General features: G+C 34.7%; 1 protein-coding gene across 2 annotated transcripts in view; it reads right to left on the bottom strand.

Moving 5' to 3' along the window:
* The window catches only part of cbln1 (cerebellin 1 precursor), a 78,157-nt gene that overhangs the window by 53,893 nt on the left and 1,534 nt on the right, over window positions 1-22,730 (bottom strand). For both annotated transcript variants that reach the window (XR_003935581.1, XM_030136145.1), the window contains exon 2: window positions 20,405-20,524. Coding sequence is in view for 1 of the 2 variants with exons in the window: in XM_030136145.1 (XP_029992005.1) it covers window positions 20,405-20,524 (120 nt within the window). In the remaining variant the exon portion in view is untranslated. The remainder of the gene's footprint in view (window positions 1-20,404; window positions 20,525-22,730) is intronic.

Raw genomic sequence — 22,730 nt, forward strand, 5'->3', positions numbered from 1 at the left:
GTCAGAAACCAAATTACTTAATAGTAAGTATCATATGTCATATTACAGTGTATAGTACAGATATGCTTAAACTAGGAAGATTTTTACTTGTTATTAATTATTTAAGGAGAAGGGGTGGATTTTCTAAGTTATACTTCTTCTCACTCCTTTTCGAATATGTATTATATGTCTTGAAGTGTTTTGTTTCTTTATTTTCTTCTGTTCTGACATTCATATTCGAAATAAATACGTCAATCAGTCGACTTGCTTCATAACATTCTTCTTCATCTGGTTTGAATTTTTGGCCCCTCTCTCCAGTTTCATAGAAGCACTTAGCTGTCAATCACGTTAAACCCGCCTCCTGTCTGAAAACAAGCCAAAATGTGCATAACTACAACATAAAACACAGACAAGGAGTATACATATATACATATGTATATATATATATATATATATATATATATATATATATATATATATATTGAACTGCCATGTCCTCTCAGATCAATTAGAAGGGATTCATTGAATTTTTGCCAAATAATGCCATCGCTGTACGTCAAATAAGACTTAGATATCACCTTTAAATTCTAAACCAGCTCAACTGCAGCCAAAAAAACCACCAAACAATTCAAGACAAATGCATAAATATCCTTAAAAGGCTGGTCTTTTTTTGTGCTTACCCCTCTAACTGTCTGTAGTGGAAAGCTGCTAAGAGATTCAGACTGTGTTAAATAAACCGTTTGATGATATTTAAGATGCCTAGAATTGACATGTCTCTAGTTAAATTTCATCTCAGCATCAATTTTTAACAAACTTGTGCGAGTTTAAACAGAGCTGTTGAAAACTTTAATGATGTGGAGCTTCTGGGCAATTGACTAATTTTGATCAGAAACAGTATTTTAAGAGAACGCAGATTAATCAAGGTTTTACGCTGTCAGTAAGGGTATATCCCCGAAATCCCCCCAATCCTCTGTTATAAAATGAAACAAATAAACGACACAATGTACAAAAAATACCAACTTAATTGTGGATGATTGATTAGAACCAAATTTGAGCTTGACTGGCTGACTATATCTATTAATAATGTAAAAAAAACCCAACAGAACACATATGCCCTTAACCCATAAAGACCCAAACATCCACTGTCTACCAAAACCATCTACTGATCTTAACTGTTTAATACCTGTTGATCCACTAATTTTATCAACACATGAAAATAATTGGAGTAAAATACAGTTTTACCTCAAGTATTCATAGGATAAAATGTACAAAAATGTGTAAATTGAGAATAAAATGAGCAAAATACTTGAAAAATAAGGAAACAATGAACTGAAAAACCTTGAAATATGGCATAAAAGTGAACAAATCTTCCTAATGTGAGGAGAAAATGAACAAAAATGCTTAAAAAATTAGAAGAATTCATCATTTCATAACTTCCAGAACCCTGTATTTAGTCTGTTAACCCTCGAAAACAAAAACCATCTACTGATTTAAACTGTTTAATACCTGTTGATCCATTAATCCGATCAATCCATGTAAATAACTGGTGTGAAATGCAGTTCTTCATCTTTTCATGGTCATCAGATATGACCCATTTGGACGTTCAGAGGCTCCGTAGTTACCATGGAAACACCGTCATCTTCTACAACATTGACTCACCAGTAAAACCCATGGAGTTGGATCAATGACAGTAGATGGACACACTGGGTTTGTGATATTTTTGCTAAAAAAGTCACTTTTTCTTCTCTTTTCTCTGTTTCAGACATAATGAACTTCAACTTTAATCTGAGCTTTTACGAACATCTACATGATCAGTAAATTAACTATAAGAAAATACTTGACTTTCACTGAAAATTTGCAAAATACACAGGATAATATTCCAATAAATGGTGCTACATCATTTAAGAAAGGTTAAAAATAGAGAAAAATTAACTGGGGAACTGCAACAAAAGTAGCACTGGATCTTTATGGGTTAAAAGTGATTTATCAGCATTTATTATAATATTATCATCTGTATTTTACATTTTTCAGTAAAAATCTTCTAATTTTCTTATATTTAATTTACTGACCATATAATCTGCTCTGTTTTGATATAACCTTTGACTTTACTATGAGCTTTTATGAACATCTACATGATGAATGAATTAAACAGAGGAAAAAAGATGATTTTCCCTAGAAACAATGCAAAATACAAAGGATATGTGGTGTCAAAAAATCAGTATTTTAATCAAAAGTATTCGATTTGTAATCAGAAGTATTTCATTTGTATTCAAAAGTATTTAACCTGTGTTCATTAAGTATTTAACCTGTATTCATTTGCATGCCAGAAGTTATTCTTAGTGTAATGTGTGGATTGTACCAGAGTAGCTGACTTTTCCTGGGAGACCCTCGAAAGAATGAACCCGTGAAATGGTGGAAAGTTACAAAATGGGGCAGGCAGAAAGAACATGTGAGCTCATGGAAAGTTTCGGCGAACGTGGTGTACAAGAGAAGTACGTACACGTGAGGGAAAATTTTGGACATTCTGGGAAATAATTTACATTTTCCGGGAAAAAGTTTAATATTAATATATGATAAATTAATTCTAGGAATCAACTGCATATGTATATTCTCTGACCAATCCTGATAGACATCAAGAAAACCATACCCTATCGGAGACAAGCTAAAAAAAAAGGGGTTTCCGACGTGACTAGATTAATGTTCAAAATATGATAAAAAATGGGTATGGTTTGTAGCTAAACCCAACCTACTTCTGATAACATAAAAATGGTCTCCCGGGGCAAAAAAGTCAGTTGCTTCTGCAGATGTCAACTCAGTGTTTATTTTATGCATGAATAAACACTTTATGCGGCTTCAATCCTGTTCGATCTCCGACTTTGACTTGACTCTGTGTGCATTTACTTGACGAAGCTCCACTACGTAGATGGGAGTACAGAGACGTAAATTCAACATGCCAGAGTACAGTGAGGAAGAGCGTCAAAGGGACCAAAGATGCCTCCCACCTGCGGCCGTAAATTTTTCATGACAGATAGTATTAATATGCTGATAAATCTCTTAGGAAAGGTTAAATAGAGAGGAAAAAATCATTAGGGAACTGCCACAAATGTCACACTGGGTCTTTATGGGTTAATTACACATTAATGAATTTATATATATTGAAGTAGCATTGTCATTGTATGAACGTGAAATCAACTGCCAAACTGCAAAAAAAGTGACTTTTTCAGCAAATATATCAATAACCGGACGTAAATACAAGTGTCTCCATTCACTGTCATTTGTCAAATTACTTGGATTTTACTGGTGAATTAATGTTGTAGAAGATGACAGTGTTTCCACGGTAACAGCATAGCCTCTGAACGTCCAAATGGGTCATATGTGATGTTCATGAAACTTGGACAAACTGTATTTTACCTGAATTAATTCAACTAGGGATGCAAATTATCGATTAATTCATTAATCATTAGTTGGCTGACCTTCATCGATCCATTAATGATTAATTGATAAGCGGCGATTTTCCTGAGAACCTGAATTTGTCTGTTAATAGGGTCTATAAGAATAAAAGCTAAATATTGTTTATGAAAAAAGCATGTCGTATTCCTTAATGATTGATTTATTGAACCACACCACGTGGAAAAGGGCAATTAACCGACAATATTGCAATTTAATTGAGCAAATTCTTATTGACAATTAATTGATAGTTGATTCATTGTTTATATCCCTAAATTCAACATATTGATAAATTTAGTGGTTCAGAAGTTATTCAACATTTTGGATCAGTCAATGAGTTTGAAGAACTTATAAATAATATCAACTCCAAAGTTTTTTCTGTTTTTGAGTGAAAATAAATAAATTTTTTTGATGAAAATGTTTACATCTATGAACTGTACTTGAACAAATATGAACAACCTGAAAAATAAGTGCAATTTTAACAATATTACACCTTCGTTTATCATTTTTATCACAACTTACAGATCACAGTGGATCTTCAAATACACAAAACATTCAGTAACAGGCAGAATATTGGTACAATTCCAAATACATCTCTTAAGACATTTTAGGTTGTTCACATTTTTGTAAAAGGCTAGTCTGTAAATGTATAAATTTTTGTGTAATTTTACTTTCTTTTTTTTTTTTTTTTTTTTTTTTACACTAAAACAAAGAGAAAAATTAGCTTTTTTCCATTATTTATAGGTTATTATGATGGTATTTTACTGGTCTGACCCACTTTAGATTGAATTGACTGAAAATCATTTTAACACCCTTGATTGCTAATATATTCAGTGTAATTTTTGCAATTCACAAATTCATCCCACAGGCCAGATTGGACCCTTTGGCCCCTGGGCCACATGTTTGACACCTGTGTTGTAGAAGATGACAGTGTTTCCACGGTAACTGCGGAGCCTCTGAATGTCCAAATGGGTCAAATCCAAATGGACGTCAAACGTCCAAATGGTTCACGAAAAGATGAATAACTGTATTTTACCTGAATTAATTCAACGTATTCATAGATTTAGTGGTTCAGAAGCATCAAACATTTTAGATCAGGCGATGATTTTGGTGCCAGTGACTCTACAACTCAACTGTGGAGAATCTAAGCTTTCTAACAAGGTCTAACACGTCTATATTTGGTTTTATGGTTGAAACTGGTGATAAAATGGTGGCTGGTTTGCAGGTGGTCTGATGAGAAAGGAGAGATTAAGGAGGTCTGGATAAAGCATCCTTCACATTTATAATGTATTTTGCAGTTATAAATTAATTAATTTATATATATTGAAGTAGCGTTGTCATTGTTTGAACGTCTGCAGTGCCTGAAATCAAGGACTCAGAGTTATAATTCAATGCCATTTCAACAACATTTACTTTTTAGTGCCACTCTGGAGGTTAAAGCAGTAACAGACGGGCCTTAAAACTGACTGAACACACTGAATACACACAGCTGATTTAACCGGAGTCATCACAAATGTAAAGAAAGAGACAAAACACTGCCCCAAAGGACCTTACACTGGAGAAAATACACAGAGTAATGGACAACACATGAATATTATGGCTCCATTTACACACGTCTGACAATTTAACAGTCGTTTTACAGGTTAAACTCAGTTTATTTACATCAGACTGTGACGTTGTGTTTTTCTATCCACATGCTTCTGGAAGTCCTTCTGCAGCTTCAACATGAGGTGATCTCCACCTCTTTTAATATTTTATTTTACTCATTCTCAGTGGAAAGTGTTGAAATATGAGCTAAATGAGACGAGCGACGCAAACTGTGCTTAACCCTCAGGTGCATAAGTGGGTCAAAAATCACCTGGGGAGGTTGTTTTCTTACAATATCTTTGTTATGAAAAGTTATTATTTTATATTCCAGGTGTTCCTCAAAAAACATCATGCCATTTACATTTTTAACTTCTATTTTGTAGATTTTATGAAATTGTAGTTTTTGTTTTACTACCCCTGATTTCCATCGTTGGGCCAAAATGGCCCACATTCATTTCCAATAGAATGACATCTGAACCTTTGATTCATTCAACAACAAAACCAAAGGACTCATTCACTAAATGGATGTTGACATTGCTCTAATGCTGTTATATACTGTATAGTTGGTGTCAGGTGGAAACCTCTTGTGTCCAAAACGGTTATTTTTCAGGAAATGGGAAAAACAATGTATATTCTAAATAAATTATTGGAGTTAAGAGATTGGGATTGGATTGACTGCTATATAATGATAAAATGCTCCTTCAGCATCAAAATATGTACGAATCAAACTGAGTTAACCTGTTCCTTTCCACTTAATTTGTGTATATTTTCACCTATTGACCCAATTTATTCCAGGTATTTCTCAAAAAACATGTTACTGATAACATGCTATTTACATTTTTAATGTACGTTTTATAGATTTTATGTAAGTGTAGTTTTTGTTTTATTACCCTGAGCTTCCATCATTGGGTCAAAATGACCTGCATTCATTTACAGCAGAATTACATCTGAACCTTTGATTAATTTACAACAAAACCAAAGGACTCACTCACTAAATGGATGATAACATTGTTTTATTGCTGTTGGATACTATATATTATAAATTATATATTATATTGTTGGTGTCGGGTGGAAACCTCTTATGTCCAAAATGGTTATTTTTCTGGAAACTGGAAAAACAATGTATACTAAACAAAAATATAAATGCACGACTTTTGTTTTTGCTCCCATTTGTCATGAGCTGAACTGAAAGATCTAAAACTTTTTCTGTGTACACACAAGGTTTATTTCTCTCAAATATTGCTCACAAATCTGTCTAAATTTGTGTTAGTGAACACTTCTTCTTTGCTGAGATAATCCATCCACCTCACAGGTGTGGCATATCAAGATGCTGATGAGACAGCATGATTTTTGCACAGGTGTGCCTTAGGCTGGCCACAATAAAAAGCCACTCTAAAATGTGCAGTTTTATCACACAGCACAATACCACAGATGTCAAAAGTTTTGAGGGAATATGCACTGGTCATGCTGACTTCAGGAATCTCCACCAGAGCTTTTGCCTGTGAATCGAATGTTCATTTCTCTACCATAAGCCATCTCCAAAGCTGTTTCAGAGAATTCATGAAGAAGACTGTGCGAGGAAAATGGTGGTCACACCAAATACTGACTGGTTTTCTGACCCCCCTGGACCACCCAATACAGTAAAAGTGCACATTTTAGAGTGGCCTTTTATTGTGGCCAGCCTAAGTCACACCTGTGCAATAATCCTGCTGTCTAATCAGCATCTTGATCTGCCACACCTGTGAGGTGGATGGATTATCTCAGCAAACGACAAAGGAGAAGTGCTCACTAACACAGATTTAGACAAATTTATGAACAATATTTGAGAGAAATAGGCCTTTTGTGTACATAGAAAAAGTTTTAGATCTTTCAGTTCAGCTCATGAAAAATGGGAGCAAAAACAAAAGTCGTGCATTTATATTTTTGTTCAGTGTATATTGTAAATAAATTAATGGAGTTCAGAGATGTAGTCACAAGCTGCACTCAACACTTTTCATTGGTTAAATATTTCTAAAACCATCATGCCAACATGAAGACTGACCAATAGAATCATGTTATGACAAAAAAAAAAGACCAAAAATGGACTTATGAGGATTCTGCCCAACAGCGACAATAAAAACTTTGCTTTTCAACTTTCTGAAATATTTAAAAAGCACATTTTTAAAGTAGTTAAAAATGTTAAAAAATTAAAAATTTTAAAATATTTCAAACATGAAATCATTCTTTTGTGGACCAATACGGCCTACAATACAAATTATTATTTTTTAACATGACAATATGACAAAAGAAGCATAAAAACACTGATTTTAACACAAGTCATTTTTGACCCAGTTATGGAAGAGTGGAGGGTCCAAAAATCTCATGCATTTTTATGATAAACTGCAACTTTTATATGTCGATTATGGCACAGCTCAAACAGAATAAAGAAGATGTGACTTGACATTGAGTGCCATTCTGAAATAAGGTCCCATGGGGAGGGGGCAGAGCTTCACCTCTCTAAAAAGGCTTAAAAAAGAGCTGAAAAACCTCTTATTTCCACTACAGTCACACAAATCCTGACCCTGACAATGATAACAAATATATTTATATACCAGAGCTGTCAAGTAACAAAGTACAAATACATTGTTATCTTACTTGGTTCTCTATACTTTAATGGCGTAATCATTTTTCAGCCGACTCTTTACTTTCTACTCCTTACATTTTAAAAATAGCCTCATTACTCCTATTTCATTTTGGCTTGTTTTCATTCTTATCATTCAAATAATAAAAAACTATCCAGATAAATGGTGCCATCTGGATAGAGTAAATTGGATTGTGGTTGGATGAGAAATATAAACATATACCATTCTGACACCCTATTGGTTTGTACGTGATCCATCCACCTGACTTTTTGCACTGTTCCAGTACTTAGATTCAACTAGTCCTCATATTGTCAGCTCTATCAAATACATGTTAAAGCTCAGTAGAACACATATATGGTTCTTTAACACAGTTGCATTGGACTCAAATATGTTCATTTTCAATGTTCATATATGCAGCTGAAACAGGTAGCCTAGTGCATCCCACATGTTTCAACATTAATAATTAGTGCTGGGCAGCGTTTAAAATTTTTAATCGAAATTAATCGCATAGATTTCTGCGATTAATTGCATAGTTATATTTGGAGGGGGTGTTGCCGGCATCAACAGCGTGTATTGCCTTTAAGTGATATCTCAGACTTGAAGTACTCCGGTGATAAAAAATAATTCCACATGTCAGTGCTTCCAAACAGCTGTGTCCTTCTCAACCCAAATATCTGAAGACATTTAAAATGAAAATGTCCACGGAAAAGACCGGTACTTTTCTCCATGTTTATGTCCACACCGGTTTATTTCCGCTTGTGAGTGACTGCTACACCGGCACCGGCGCTTGGTTCTGAAGTGCGTGTGGAGCGCCAAAATAAAAGCATGAGTTTCAAAATAAGAGTCCGTATGTATAAATGAACTAAGACTTGCTTGGAAGGCAGAACAGCATTAACGGGAGATTAAAAAAAATTGTCGGCGTTATTTAATGAATGCGTTAACGCCGTAATAACGCGTTAACTTGCCCAGCCCTAATTTTAATATAACATTATAGTCATTATGGCATTTAGAACAATGTCTTTTGGGGAGGTGGGCTAGAGCACTATAGGCCCCTCCCCTGTGGTGCCTAAGCTTTGGTTCTAATGGCCTTTTATTCCTCCCTTACATTTACTTTTATACTTTGTCAGTGTTTTTCAACCTTGGGGTCGGGAACCCACATGGGGCGACCCACATGACGCCTGCAGGGTGCGATTTGTCAAAAAACCAAAAAAAAACAGTTTTTTTTTTTTTTTTTTTTTGTCGGAGCACCTCGATTATACAGCCGGTCTTACATGAAATTTTCACAACTTCTAACCTGTATCCACTGGACACATAAATCCTGGGCATCATAAATTTGTCACGTTAACCCCCCCCCCCCTTTACAGCGCCCCAGTGCATGAGGGCGTTCGTGAATTCTGAGACTGCGACAGTTGTGTTCAGGTGAACGTTAGTGCCAGTAATGTAGGATATAGGTGGAAGAAAACTGACACAACCTGATGTTATTTACATTGGTTGGTTTGGTTGACAAAAATGACAATAAATATAATTTTGAAAAAAAAAAAAAACCTTGGGGTCAGGATCCCACGAGGGGTTGCCTGGAATTCAAATGGGGTCGCCTGAAATTTCTAATAATTGATAAAAATTAAAATTTACTTATAAAAAATATGTGGTGAGAGAGACAATCACAATACATAAAAGACATGACAAACTGTGAGTCCGAAACTGAAACACTGTGGTTCTGTTTATCTGTCAAATGTTCATTGTGGTCAGTTTCAGATGCTGCAGCTCTTTCATAATTCATAGTTTCAGTTCTTGTTTGTTCAGTATTAATTGTCAGCCTTGTAAATCACAGTTGGACTGACTGTACATATCCTGACCAAGGAAAATCAAATTCTCACTTTGTGCAGTAATCTACACCTGGCTTTACTGCCTCTGTCCACAACAACATACATTATATAGACTAAATGTCCTCTAAAATTAACATTTATTTGCAACATAGTATAGCAAATTATTACAAGATCAAAAACAAATCAATTTCAGCAGCAAAAAAAAAAAAAAGTCTCAGTTTTGAATGTTTGGGGTCGCCAGAAATGTATGGAAAAATGGGGTTACCAACCAAAAAAGGTTGGGAACCACTGCTTTAAGTAGTTTTAAAACCAGTACTTTTCCACTTCTACTTGAGTTGATACTTCAACATCTACAGAAGTGTTTTTAAACCCTACTATCTACACTTCTACCTGAGGAATGAATGGGAATCCTTTGGACACTTCTGTTATACACTAACATGAACCCACTTCAAACTGACAGGCTGTTCAGCGTAAAAAAAAAAAAAAAAAAGGCTGTAGATGAAGCTTTGAATGTGATTAATTGGAGCAGAAACACTCAGAAGTACGATTACAGACAGGAAGTTGTGACTGAGAATCCTACTGATCTATCCACACAGCTGAGAACTGATATCCTCCTGTGTTTGTCTTACAATCTGTACGCTCTCTGTTCGCAGACACAGGTACAAGATGTTCGCTACGAGGGATGATTTGTTTCAGTTCCATTTCAAATAGAAAGCGGTGGCACCAGTAAGGACTGTAGAAGACGGATGTGAGACTTCCGCTAATTGAAGCGAGCTGTCAATTAGTCAAACGGTCGGTTTACGTGATGGAGCTTCCGTTCGCATCAGAGAATCTACTCGTTTTACACTCGTATTTAATTAGCGGGAAAAAGGCCAAAAAGCAGAAGGAAAAAGGGGGCTGCAGTGGTTCTTATCAAAGACACCCACATCCCATGTCTTACCCCCCACAGATAAACAGACACATCCTTCCACAAGAAAGCATTAATGAGGGATGGAGAGAACCGAATATCCATCCTTTTGCATATCTACACTGGATCTGCTGATCAATACACATCCATGACGTCTGCCTTTCTTCCTCTCCTCCAACCTCCATGTTCTTCTATTCCATGGGCGTCCGACTCATTTACGCAGACAGACCAGTAAAATAATACGATAATAAACTAGAAATAATGTCAACGCCAAACTTTTATCATGTTTTAGAGCAGGGGTGTCAAACTCACTTCAGTTCAGGTTCCACATACAGCCTAATATGATCTAAAGTGGGCCGGACCAGTCAAATAATACAAATAATAGGATAAGAACTGATAAATAATGTCAACACCAAAGTTTTTTCTACATTTTTGAGTGAAAAAAGTAAAATTCTGCAATGAAAATGTTTACATCTACAAACAGTACTTGAACGTAACATGAACAAATATGAGCGACCTGAAAATTCTTACGAAAAATAAGTGCCATTTTAACAATATTACGTCTTGGTTTATCATTTATACATGCGCATCACAACTTACAGATCACAGTGGCTCTACAAACACACAAAACATTTAGTAACAGGCAGAATATTGGTAAAATTCCACATTTCAGACATTTTTTGTAAAAGCCCAGTCTGTAAATGTAACCATTTTTGTGTAATTTTATTCTTTTTTTTTTTTTATTTTACACTAATGCAGTTTTCATTATTTATAGATTATTATGATACTATTTTACTGGTCTGGTCCCCTTTAATTTGAAGTGACCTAAAATGATTTTAATATCATTGATTGTTAATATCTTCAGTGTAATTTTCGCATTTTACAAATTCATCCCACGGGCCGGACTGGACCCTTTGGCGGGCCGGTTTTCGCCCCCGGGCCGCATGTTTGACACCTGTGTTCTATTCAATGGGTGTCCAACCCATTTACACAGACAGACCAGTAAAACAATACAATAATAAACTAGAAATAATGTCAACGCCAAACTTTTTACATGTTTTAGAGCACAGCAAACTCACTTCAGTTCAGGTTCCACATACAGCCTAATATGACCTAAAGTGGGCCGGACCAGCAAAATGATATAAATAATAGGATAAGAACTGATAAATAATGTTAACGCCAAACTTTTCTCTATGTTTTTGAGTGAAAAAAGTAAAATTCCATGGTGAAGTTGTTTAAACCTACGAACCGTACTTGAACATCATACCAGTACTCAGGTCCCCGACTGTCAGCAGCATTTAGTAAATAGTATAAATTACTGATAAAAATAATAAAATACTGACATAAAAAACAATAACAACACCCCCCCCCCCCCCCCCCCCGAAAAAATTACCTATAAAGAACTAAAAGGTTTTATTTCTAAAGTGCACAGCAGTAAAGTGCCATTTAAAGTGCATTCCAGGGCTCAAGTTCAACATGAACAAATATGAACAACCTGAAAATTCTTAAGAAAAAATGTGCAATGTTAACAATATTACGCCTAAGCTGATCATGTATACATGTGCATCACAACTTAATGATTTAGCAACAGGCAGAATATCGCTAAAATTCCACGTATTTCTCCTTAAGACATTTCAGATTGTTCATATTTGTTCAGGATATTCATATATTTTTATTTGGGTTTTAATTATTCTTCAGTACAGCACTGTTTTCTTTCTTGTACAGTTCTATGTCTTTTAATCTATTCTTGTATTTTATTCTTTTATTTTAGTTTTATTTATTCTTCAGTACAGCACTGTTTTCTTTTTTGTACAGCTCTGTCTTTTAATCTATTCATGTATTTTATTCTTTTATTTTAGTTTTATTTATTCTTCTGTACAGCACTGTTTTCTTTTTTGTACAGTTCTATGTCTTTTAATCTATTCTTGTATTTTATTCTTTTATTTTAGTTTTATTTATTCTTCTGTTCAACACTTTGGCCCACTGCAGTGGTTTTAAAGTGCTTTACAAATAAAGCTGGATTGGATGGGATCATTAATTGTTAATATCTATAATTTTTGCATCCTTTGGGTCAGATCGGACCCTTTTGCGGGCTGGTTTCGGGCCGCGGGCCGTATGTTTAACACCCCTGATCTATTCTACCTTTGTTTTTGTCTTTTCCACGTCTTTAATTCCCTCACAGACTTATTTTTATTCCATTATGTTCCATCATCCAGCTTTTTCTTCCCTTCCACCTCTCATTCTTTCCTCTCTTTCCTTTTGTCCCTCCCACTGCTTTTGATTTAGTCTCATCCCTTCTTCTTCTTCTTTTTCCTGCCCACTTCTTCTACACCACTCTCTTGACTCTGCTGTCTCTCATCTCCTGCATGCGCTGCAGTAGCTGCCTCTAAGGCAATCAAACAGTGGGAGTTTTCAACACAGCAGATGTGCTGGATGGATGGATGGATGGAAGGGAGGATGGATAGAAGGGAGGATGGATGGATGGATGGATGGATGGATGGACGGAGGAGGAGGCTGACGGTGAGCAGCACAGAGGACAACCTACACCTGTCGGCCTCATGTCAGAATAAACCTTTAGGAAAAGTACAAGCACAAGAAGACTTTAGGATTTAGACCAGGGGTTCCCACAGTGGGGTACATGTACCCCCAGCGGTATTTGGAATAAGCCCAGGGGGTACTTGGAATTTTGGGGGAACAAAACATTAATAAGTCATCGAGTACCGAATACAAAATTTAAAAAAAAAAGAGCATTAATGCTGAAATATAAAACACACTAAATACATTCATATAACTAGAAAAGCACTCAGAGAGCGCAGACCTCCGCCAGGGCAGATCAGTGGTGTAAAATACAGTTTTTCATCTTTTCATGGTCATCAGATATGACCCATTTGGACGCTCAGAGGCTCTGTAGTTACCATGGAAACACCGTCATCTTCTACAACATTGACTCACCAGTAAAACCCATGGAGTTGGATCAATGACAGTGGATGGACACACTGGGTTTATGTACATTATGATAGAAAATTATCAAAAATGAATAAAATATTTAGAAAACCTTGAATAACATGAAAAAACGCAAAATTAAGTATAAAAAATAAGTGACAAAAATGAATAAATCAACAAAATAATTGGTAATGTGAACAAAATTAGACACAAACTAAACAAAATTGAAGAAAAAGTAATAAGCCCATGGAGTTGGATCAATGACAGTGGATGGACACACTGGGTTTATGTTAAATTATTGATATATTTGCTAGAAAAAGTCACTTTTTCTTTAGTTTTCTCTGTTTCTGATATACTATTCCTCAACTTTAATCTGAGCTTTTATGAACATCTGCATGATCAGTGAATAAAATCTTGGAAAATTCAAGATTTACACTGAAAAAAATGCAAAATACAGAGGATAATATTAGAATAAATGGTGATAAATCACTTAAGAAAGATTCAATATACAGAAAAATTCATTTGGAAACTGGCACAAAAGTAGCACTGGGTCTTTATGGGTTAAAGTGTGAAAAACAGAAAAAGTTCAAGTTTTGTGAATCTTTACATTGTATTGTAAACTCTGATGTGTTTTTTCAATAAAAATGTTAATTAAAAAAAAAAAAGAAAGAAAACTTAAGCTCATGTTTTGCATAAAGTCTGACCCCAAATATTTTGCTCTGGTTTTCTTTTCAACTGGTCTTTTCAGTATTTCATTTCATTCATTTATTTATTTATTTATTTGTTTTCGAGCAGAAGAAAAAACTAAACTTTTGAGTAGAAGGAACTAATAGCAGAGCAAATACATTAATAAATAGAGATGATCAAGACAATATAGCAGTTGCCATGTGCACTAGTAATAACAAAATAAATTCAATAAATACTGCTCGGAAAGGAGTGGGAAGAAGAAAACTTATTAAATCCCACTCCCACCTCTCATTTATTCAACATAACACATGAGTTTTGCTTCCTTAATGATGCACTTCCATCTGTTTAGAGTCCTAATAACGTAAATAACCGATAGTAAACAGATTAAAACTTCTGTATTTTACACATAGTAGCTATAATACAATATATTTCAACAACAGTTACAAGTATTTAATTATCTCTTCCATGGTTTTGCACCAAATTGCTGAAAACAATAACTGCCCTGTCGTAAATATGACAGATTTAATCCCCTCTGACAGACTTAACAGCCATATTGTCATAACTGACATGTGTTCGGCAACATGATGACGCTTGGCGCTGCTTCTCCCATTGTATATCGCCTGCCTCCTTGTTGTTTTTCTCGTTACTGCCGCCGCTATGCTAATTAATTCAAGATGCCAATAAAAACGTATAAGTAACAAAACATAATGCCAAAGCTCCGGGGGGATAACAGCATAATTACACAATAGTTTAATTTGTAGACCATACATTGCAATTAACACTGTGTGACTGGTTTTGACGGTGGAAATAGGCTCGTGACTGCTTCAGTGTGTCGTATCGCTTGACACATCAAAAGAATATGTAAAATGTATGTAAAGCATAGTAAAACAGAGTTATTAGAAGGATGAAAGAAGAGTTGTGATGGGCTGCACCGTAGGCAATGTGTATGAATGAATGTGTGTGTGTGTGTGTTGAGGAAACATGTTTTTCCACATAAAGCCTCACAGGAGTGTGTGCATATTTATGGAGATAAATATTATAAAAGAAGAAAAAAGGCACCGTGTCACTGTGGTTTGAAGACTTATTCTTGTTTGGCTCTTGGTGCAAAGTGGTTTAATACACTGTTGTCCATAAAGTTGGAATAATTTTGCTTTCAGATGCATTCCTCTCTTTGTTCATATGTTTACACTTCAATAATCACCTTTAACCAGGTGTAATGATTACATACTGAGTCCCACTTACACTTTATCTATGGAGAATAAATCACATTGTCACACATCATTTAATGAAAAGAGGTAAGAATATTTTACTCCAACTTTATTGACAACAGCATATATATATAAAAAAGGGGAAAAAATGCACTCTATCACTGTGGTTTGATGACTTATTCCTGTTTGGCTCTTGGTGCAAAGTGGTTTAATACACTGTTCTCCATAAAGTTGGAATAATTTTGCTTTCAAACACATTCTTCTCTTTGTTCTTATTTTTTACACATCAATAATCACCTTTAACCAGGTGTCATGATTACATACTGAGTCACAGTTACACTTCATTGTTCTGTAATTTCCCACTTTGGGATAAATATAAAATACAACTAGCTATCTATGAAGAATAAATCACATGGTCAGAATCATTTAATGAAAAGAGGTCAAAATATTTTTATTCCAACTTTACTGGCAACAGCATATATGAAAAAAGAAAAAAAAAAAAAAAAACACACTCTATCACTGTGAATTGAAGACTTATTCCTGTTTGGCTCTTGGTGCAAAGTGGTTTAATACACTGTTCTCCATAAAGTTGCAATAATTTTGCTTTTAAACACATTCTTGTCTTTGTTCATATTTTTACACATCCATAATCACCTTTAACCAGGTGTGATGATTACATACTGAGTCCCACTTACACTTTATCTATGGAGAATAAATCACATTGTCACACATCATTTAATGAAAAGAGGTAAGAATATTTTACTCCAACTTTACTGGCAACAGCATATATAAAAAGGAAAAACAAAAAATGCACTCTGTCACTGTGGTATGAAGATTTATTCTTGTTTGGCTGTAGATGCAAAGTGGTTTAATAAACTGTTCTCCATAAAGTTGGAATAATTTTGCTTTCAAACACATTCCTCTCTTTGTTCTTATTTTTTACACATCAATAATCACCTTTCACCAGGTGTCATGATTACATATTGAGTCACAGTTACACTTCATTGTTCTGTAATTTCCTAGTTTGGGATAAAAAAAGTACATCTATCTGTCTATGAAGAATAAATCACATGGTCACAATCATTTAATGAAAAAAGGTCAAAATATTTTTATTCCAACTTTACTGGCAACAGCATATATGAAAAAAGAAAAAAAAAACACACTATCACTATGAATTGAAGACTTTTTTTCTGTTTGGCTCTTGGTGCAAAGTGGTTTAATACACTGTTGTCCATTAAGTTGGAATAATTTTGCTTTCAGACACGTTCTTCTCTTTGTTCTTATTTTTACACATCCATAATCATCTTTAAGCAGGTGTAGTGATTACATACTGAGTCCCACTTATACTTCATGGTTCTGTAATTTCCCACTTTGGGATAAATAAAGTACATCTATCTATCTATGAAGAATAAATCACATGGTCACAATCATTTAATGAAAACAGGTAAAAAATAAAAAAAATAAAAAATTCCAACTTTACTGGCAACAGCATATATAAAAAAAGAAAAGGAAAAACAAAAAAACCAACACTCTACCACTGTGGTTTGATAACTTATTCCTGTTTGGCTCTTGGTGCAAAGTGGTTTAATACACTGTTGTCCATAAAGTTGCAATAATTTTGCTTTCAAACACGTTCTTCTGTTTGTTCTTATTTTTACACATCCATAATCACCTTTAACCAGGTGTAATGATTACATACTGAGTCCCACTTACACTTTATCTATGGAGAATAAATCACGTTGTCACACATCATTTAATGAAAAGAGGTAAGAATATTTCACTCCAACTTTATTGACTACAGCGAATATAAAAATGAAAAAAATAAATAAATAAATAAAAAAGGCGGGCACAAGGTGATTGCCTTCACGCCGCCTTATTGGTACTAGGTGGAAGGAACCTGCCCCACCTTCTGTTGGACACTGGGTCAGAGAAGTGATCTCCAATCTTAAACTGGAAAAAATCTGATATACATTACATGGATCTGAGCAGAAGTTTTATAAAATGTGGAAATCGTTCTTAATCTTTTTTGACAATCCTACATCACATGTACAAGGTGTATGTGTGTATGTAATACTCTGATATGTAATGTTATTTATTTCTACAGTGCCATATTGTGTATGTATATAGATATCTGGGGGTTTAGGAGGATTAAGCGGGTTTTGTTTGATTTTCTCTCTTTCAATAAACGTATCTGAACACAAAAAAGAAGAAAAAACAACACACTGTATCACTGTGATTTGAAGACTTTTTTCTGTTTGGTCCTCAGTACAAAGTGGCTTGATTTTAAAAGCTTCTAAATAACACTGGTCTAGATGTAAAATGTTTAATAATCTTAATAATCCTTATTTACTGATGGTGGTGTCTCTCCTTTTATTTATATTATTTTTAATCACATTGGCTCTTAATTCTTGTGATGTTCTTACATATTTTAGTATGGATTTAGAGTTGTGCAGCAGTCTTATTTACTTATCTATTGGTGCTTTATACTGCCCCATGCCTCTAGATGTCATGTCATAGTATGGGTAGTGTTATTTATTGTCATGTATCTGTACTGTGATGTTTTTTTGTTTTGTACTGTGTTTTTTGTATGGCATCGCAGCCCCCTTGCACTATTGCCCACAACGAATTTCCCCCTGGGGACAATAAAGTATATCTTATCTTATCTTATCTTAATAAAACAACATCAAGTTTGGCTTTCCAAGACACAGTCTGGGGTCAAAATGTAAAATTGTGACAGCTAATGAGAGAATGTGTTTGACTCCGAAGGAATGTTTGTGTCAGAGCAACCACATCTACTCAATACCTTTACTTTACAGGTTCTTTATTCTGGAACATTTATAAATCTATTGTACAAATGGACATAAACATATATATATACTGGGTGTCCCATAAGTCTCCATACATAGGAAAAATAAACGTTTCTTGACATAAACCATTTATATTTATATAATATGCTCTATATGACTGCCATTTTGTCGGGAACACATTTCAATGCGTGTCCTCCACTGCTGAGGAACTATAAAGAAGAAATATAAAGAAATACATGTTAGAACCATATATGTATGGAATGTATTATGTCTCCTATGTATGGAGACTTATGGGACACCCTGTATATATGTGGAAAAACACTTTAACATATATATTGTCAGTGAAGTAGAACTCCCTTCCCGCTGATATTAAAGGGTCTGGCAGCTCTGTACTGTTTAAAAAACAACTTAAACTTTGGCTAAAATCCACACAAAACTGTACCCATAATTAGCTGCCTTAGCCCACTTATTTTTTGCACTACTGAATCTCGCTCAGGGCTTGATCTTTAAAGACGCTGCTATAACTAAAGTAGAGCCTTTTTATGGTACTTGGCCAGAATTCACTATTTATACTTTGCACAGAATATATTTTTCATCCTGTTATTTAGACTATATTGTTATTAATGCATTTTTAGCTTTATATTATATTGTTGTATCTGTATTTTGCTTTTTGAATTGTTTGTCAGCTGTCTTATGTAACATCCTGTTTTTATATTCTGTATTTACTGTTGTCTGTTTACCTGCCCAGGTACTGCAGATGCTAATTAGCTCGTAGCTAACTCTGGTGCAATCATGTAATTAAACACTGCCCCTGTCAAATAAACAACAAAGTAAAGTACATTTAATTTCTAATATATATCATCCCTTTCATGCATAACGGTCACAACAGTACAGTGGACAGTTCTTCTCCAGCTGTTCTCTTGTATATTCATGGGTTTTGTTGTTTTAGTTCCATATCAGCAACATAGTGGACATTTATGCACCATACCATACACTGCAATCCATACCATTACTGTAACTTTTCTGTTCTTGATAAACCTGATCTGCAGTAACATGTTTGAGTGTAAATCAATTACTAATTGTTATTAGACGGTAATTAACAGTTTTCTTAAACAAAAAGTTGTGTTTTTTTGCATATTATCTCCATGAAGTGAGTAATAACTAGTATTAGAGAGTGTTAAAATGTGAGAAAACATCAGATCAGCAGCTTTAAAAATGTTTTTATAGCATAGTTTTCACAAAGTTCATCACTTTCTGATTATGTGTTTTAAATACATGTTTCTTTGCTTCAAAAATTAAACGTATGATGTCGATCTGAGTGGACATTTTTGTAACTCCATGAAAAAGGGGTTCATTAACTCTTTCCTGCATGAATTATGAGAACCTTAATCAAGATTTTTTCCCTGAGTGTTTTCATTTCTCTTTAAACATGAAAAAACAATGTGATTGAAAAATTTCTTATAAAAATAAATAAATAATAAATAAATAGTTTAAATAAATAAAAAGTAAAAAAAAAAAAAAAACATTACAAAATAAAAAAGTAAAATATAATAATAAGAATAATAATCAGCTGGACATTGTGTGTTTAATTTTTGAAGCAAAGAAACATGTATTTACTGTTAAATTGTGTGAAAACTATGGGGGGGGGGTTGTGATTCTGGGGGGTTTATGCTCAGAGGAGATCCACACAAGGTTACCAATTCATGTCAGAAAAGATATGTAGTGTCTTAAAACTTTAATAAAGATATGTGTAAAAAATTAATAAATAAATAAATAAATAAAAAATCCGTGAATATACAAGAGAACAGCTGTAGAATAGCCGTCCACTGTAGTGACCACTATGCATGAAAGGGTTAAAAAAAATCTCAATTGCATTTTTATTCACATGCTTAAAGAGGAATAAAATCTGTCAAGAGAAAAACATTGACAAAGGTTCTCATAATTCATGCATGAAAAGGTTATAGACCAGTGTATTCAGAGTTCCTGCCTCCGTTCACATAGACAGCAGAACGCGGACGGCGCTGTCCATGGTGCTGAAACCCGCCAGTGAAACCGCGCTCCCGTTGCACCCGCGTCCTCCCACCGGTGACACGCGCTCGGTCTGTCTCCGCCCCCCTCGTTTCAGGTATTGATTAATTATGATCGAACTGACGTCGAGTGGCGCGCGACTACCTTTCATGGCAGTTGAAAGACATCTGACACATGTGAGGAAATGACTGCCAGCGCCGACGACGTCCAAGTTTTATGAGAGAAAAACAGCGCGAGGAGGAGGAAGAGGAGGAAGAAGAAAAGGAGGAAGAGGAGGAGGAGGAGGAGGAGGAGGAGGAGGAGGGAGCGCACAATCCAGATATACAATCACACGCACGTGACAGGCGCACGAGCACGCGCTTACCTGTATGGTTTGACGGTTGTAGACTTTGACTACGTGGAAGTTAAAACTGTAAATCCCTTTGCGAGGCGCGATGAAATTACTTCTCTCCTCGTCAAAATTTCTCCCAACGTTTACTAGAACCTGAAAGAAAGAAAGAAAGAAAGAAAGAAAGAAAGAAAGAAAGAAAGAAAGAAAGAAAGACACGTATTGAATTTCACTGATAAAATTGCTTTCTTTACAATTACACTCATTAGGTCAACTCCAAACATGACGTCATAATCTCTTCATCAATACATTACAATCCAAATATTCACCCTTAAAGACCCAGTGCTAATTATGTGGTAGGTGCAAACAAAAGTAATTAACTTTTCTTAAGTGATTTATCATCATTTCTTACAATATTATCCTCTGTATTTGGTGGTTTTTCAGTGTAAACCAGGTATTTTCCAATATTTCATTAATTTATCATGTAAATGTTCATTAAAGCTCAGATTAAAGTCAGAGGTTATTATATCAGAAACAAAAAAAAATGACTTTTTCAGTAAAATTTCTCATTAACTGAACATAAACCCAGTGTGTCCATCCACTGTCACTGACCCAACTCCATGGGTTTATGACTTTTTCTTCAACTTTGTTCAGTTTGCATCTAATTTTGTTCGTGTTACCTATTACTTTGTTCATTTATTCATTTTTGTTGCTATTTTTTTTTTATGTTTTTTTTTTTTTAACTTAATTTTGGTAAATTTGTTTTTTTTTCATGCTATTTAGGATTTTTTAAATATTTGATACATTTTTGGTAATTTTCTATAATAATGTACACAAACCCAGTGTGTTCATCCACTGTCATTGATCCAACTCCATGAGTTTATAACTTTTTCTTCAATTTTGTTCAGTTTGCATCTAATTTTGTTCATGTTACTTATTATTTTGTTGATTTATTCATTGTTGTTGCTTATTTTTTTTTTTTTTTTTTTTTACTTAATTTTGGTAAATTCATTAATTATTTTTTTCATGTTATTTAGGATTTTCTAAATATTTGATACATTTTTGGTCATTTCCTATAATAATGTACATAAACCAAGTGTGTCCATCCACTGTCATTGATTCAACTCCATGGGTTTTACTGATGAATCAATGTTGTAGAAGATGATGGTGTTTCCACAGTAACCACGGAGCCTCTGAACGTCCAAATGGGTCATATCTGATGACCATGAAAAGATGACAAACTGCATTTCACACCAGTTATTTACATGGATTGATAGGATTAATGGATTAACAGGTATTAAACAGTTTACCCCAGTAGATGGTTTTGGTTTTTGGGGGTTAACAGAATAAATACAGGGTTCTGGATGTTACAAAATGATGAATTTTCCCAATTTTTCAAGTATTTTTGTTCATTTTCTCCTCACTTTAGAAGGATTTGTTCACTTTTATGCCATATTTCAAGGTTTTTGGATTCATTTCTTCCTTATTTTTCAACTATTTGGCTTATTTCATTCTGATTTTACAAGTTTTTGTACATTTTATCCTACAAATATTTGAAGTAAAACTGTATTTTACTCCAATTATTTACATGGATTGATAGGATTAATGGATCAACAGGTAGTAAATGTTGTAGATCAACAGACTATTTGGATCACTGGTGGATATTTGGGTGTGGATGGGTTAATATTTTTGATTCCCTGTGAATATTACCGTTGTGCATCAAATTGAACTGTGTTATTATGTCGAAAATAGAAGAGTCGTTCCATTGCATGTGTGATTATTGCGCATTTTCCACACAGATCCATTCCTGGGTCTTCCTGTGTGAACTGATACCTGATTTCTTTTCCAGGCTGACTCTAAAGGCTGCACCGTTCTGATTTACTGATGCAGAGGAATAACTCCATGCTTTTATCTGGGCTTTTTTTTTCCTGTCAGAACTTCCAAACTTTATACGGAATGAAAGGGAACTTAATCAATCTTTCAAATGGAAATTTTCAATTATGCATCTCCGCTCCCAAATGTCTGGTTTTATGGACGCGGGTAAAAACCGTGGCGTGTAATTGAACGGCAGTTTGAGGGAGAATTAACCTTTAACGGCGCGCGGAGAGGACCTCGCCCTCGCGACCTGCCGTTAGCTACTAAATTATTTGGCGGGATGTCATTTCACATATTGTCCCGTATTCGGTTCAGAAAAGTTGAACTGGGACAATCCACCAAACCCTCAGTAACTCGAAAGTGGTGTTACCAATAAAAAGAACCGTTACCGGACAGATTGGGTTTAGTCCTCGTGCATGGAGCTGAGACTCTGCGGTGCGCGAGACTATAGTACCCGAGGTGCACGAGATCGCTATTTGAGCGACTT

This window comes from Sphaeramia orbicularis, chromosome 6 (genome assembly GCF_902148855.1).
Source record: "Sphaeramia orbicularis chromosome 6, fSphaOr1.1, whole genome shotgun sequence".
Lineage (NCBI taxonomy): Eukaryota > Metazoa > Chordata > Actinopteri > Kurtiformes > Apogonidae > Sphaeramia > Sphaeramia orbicularis.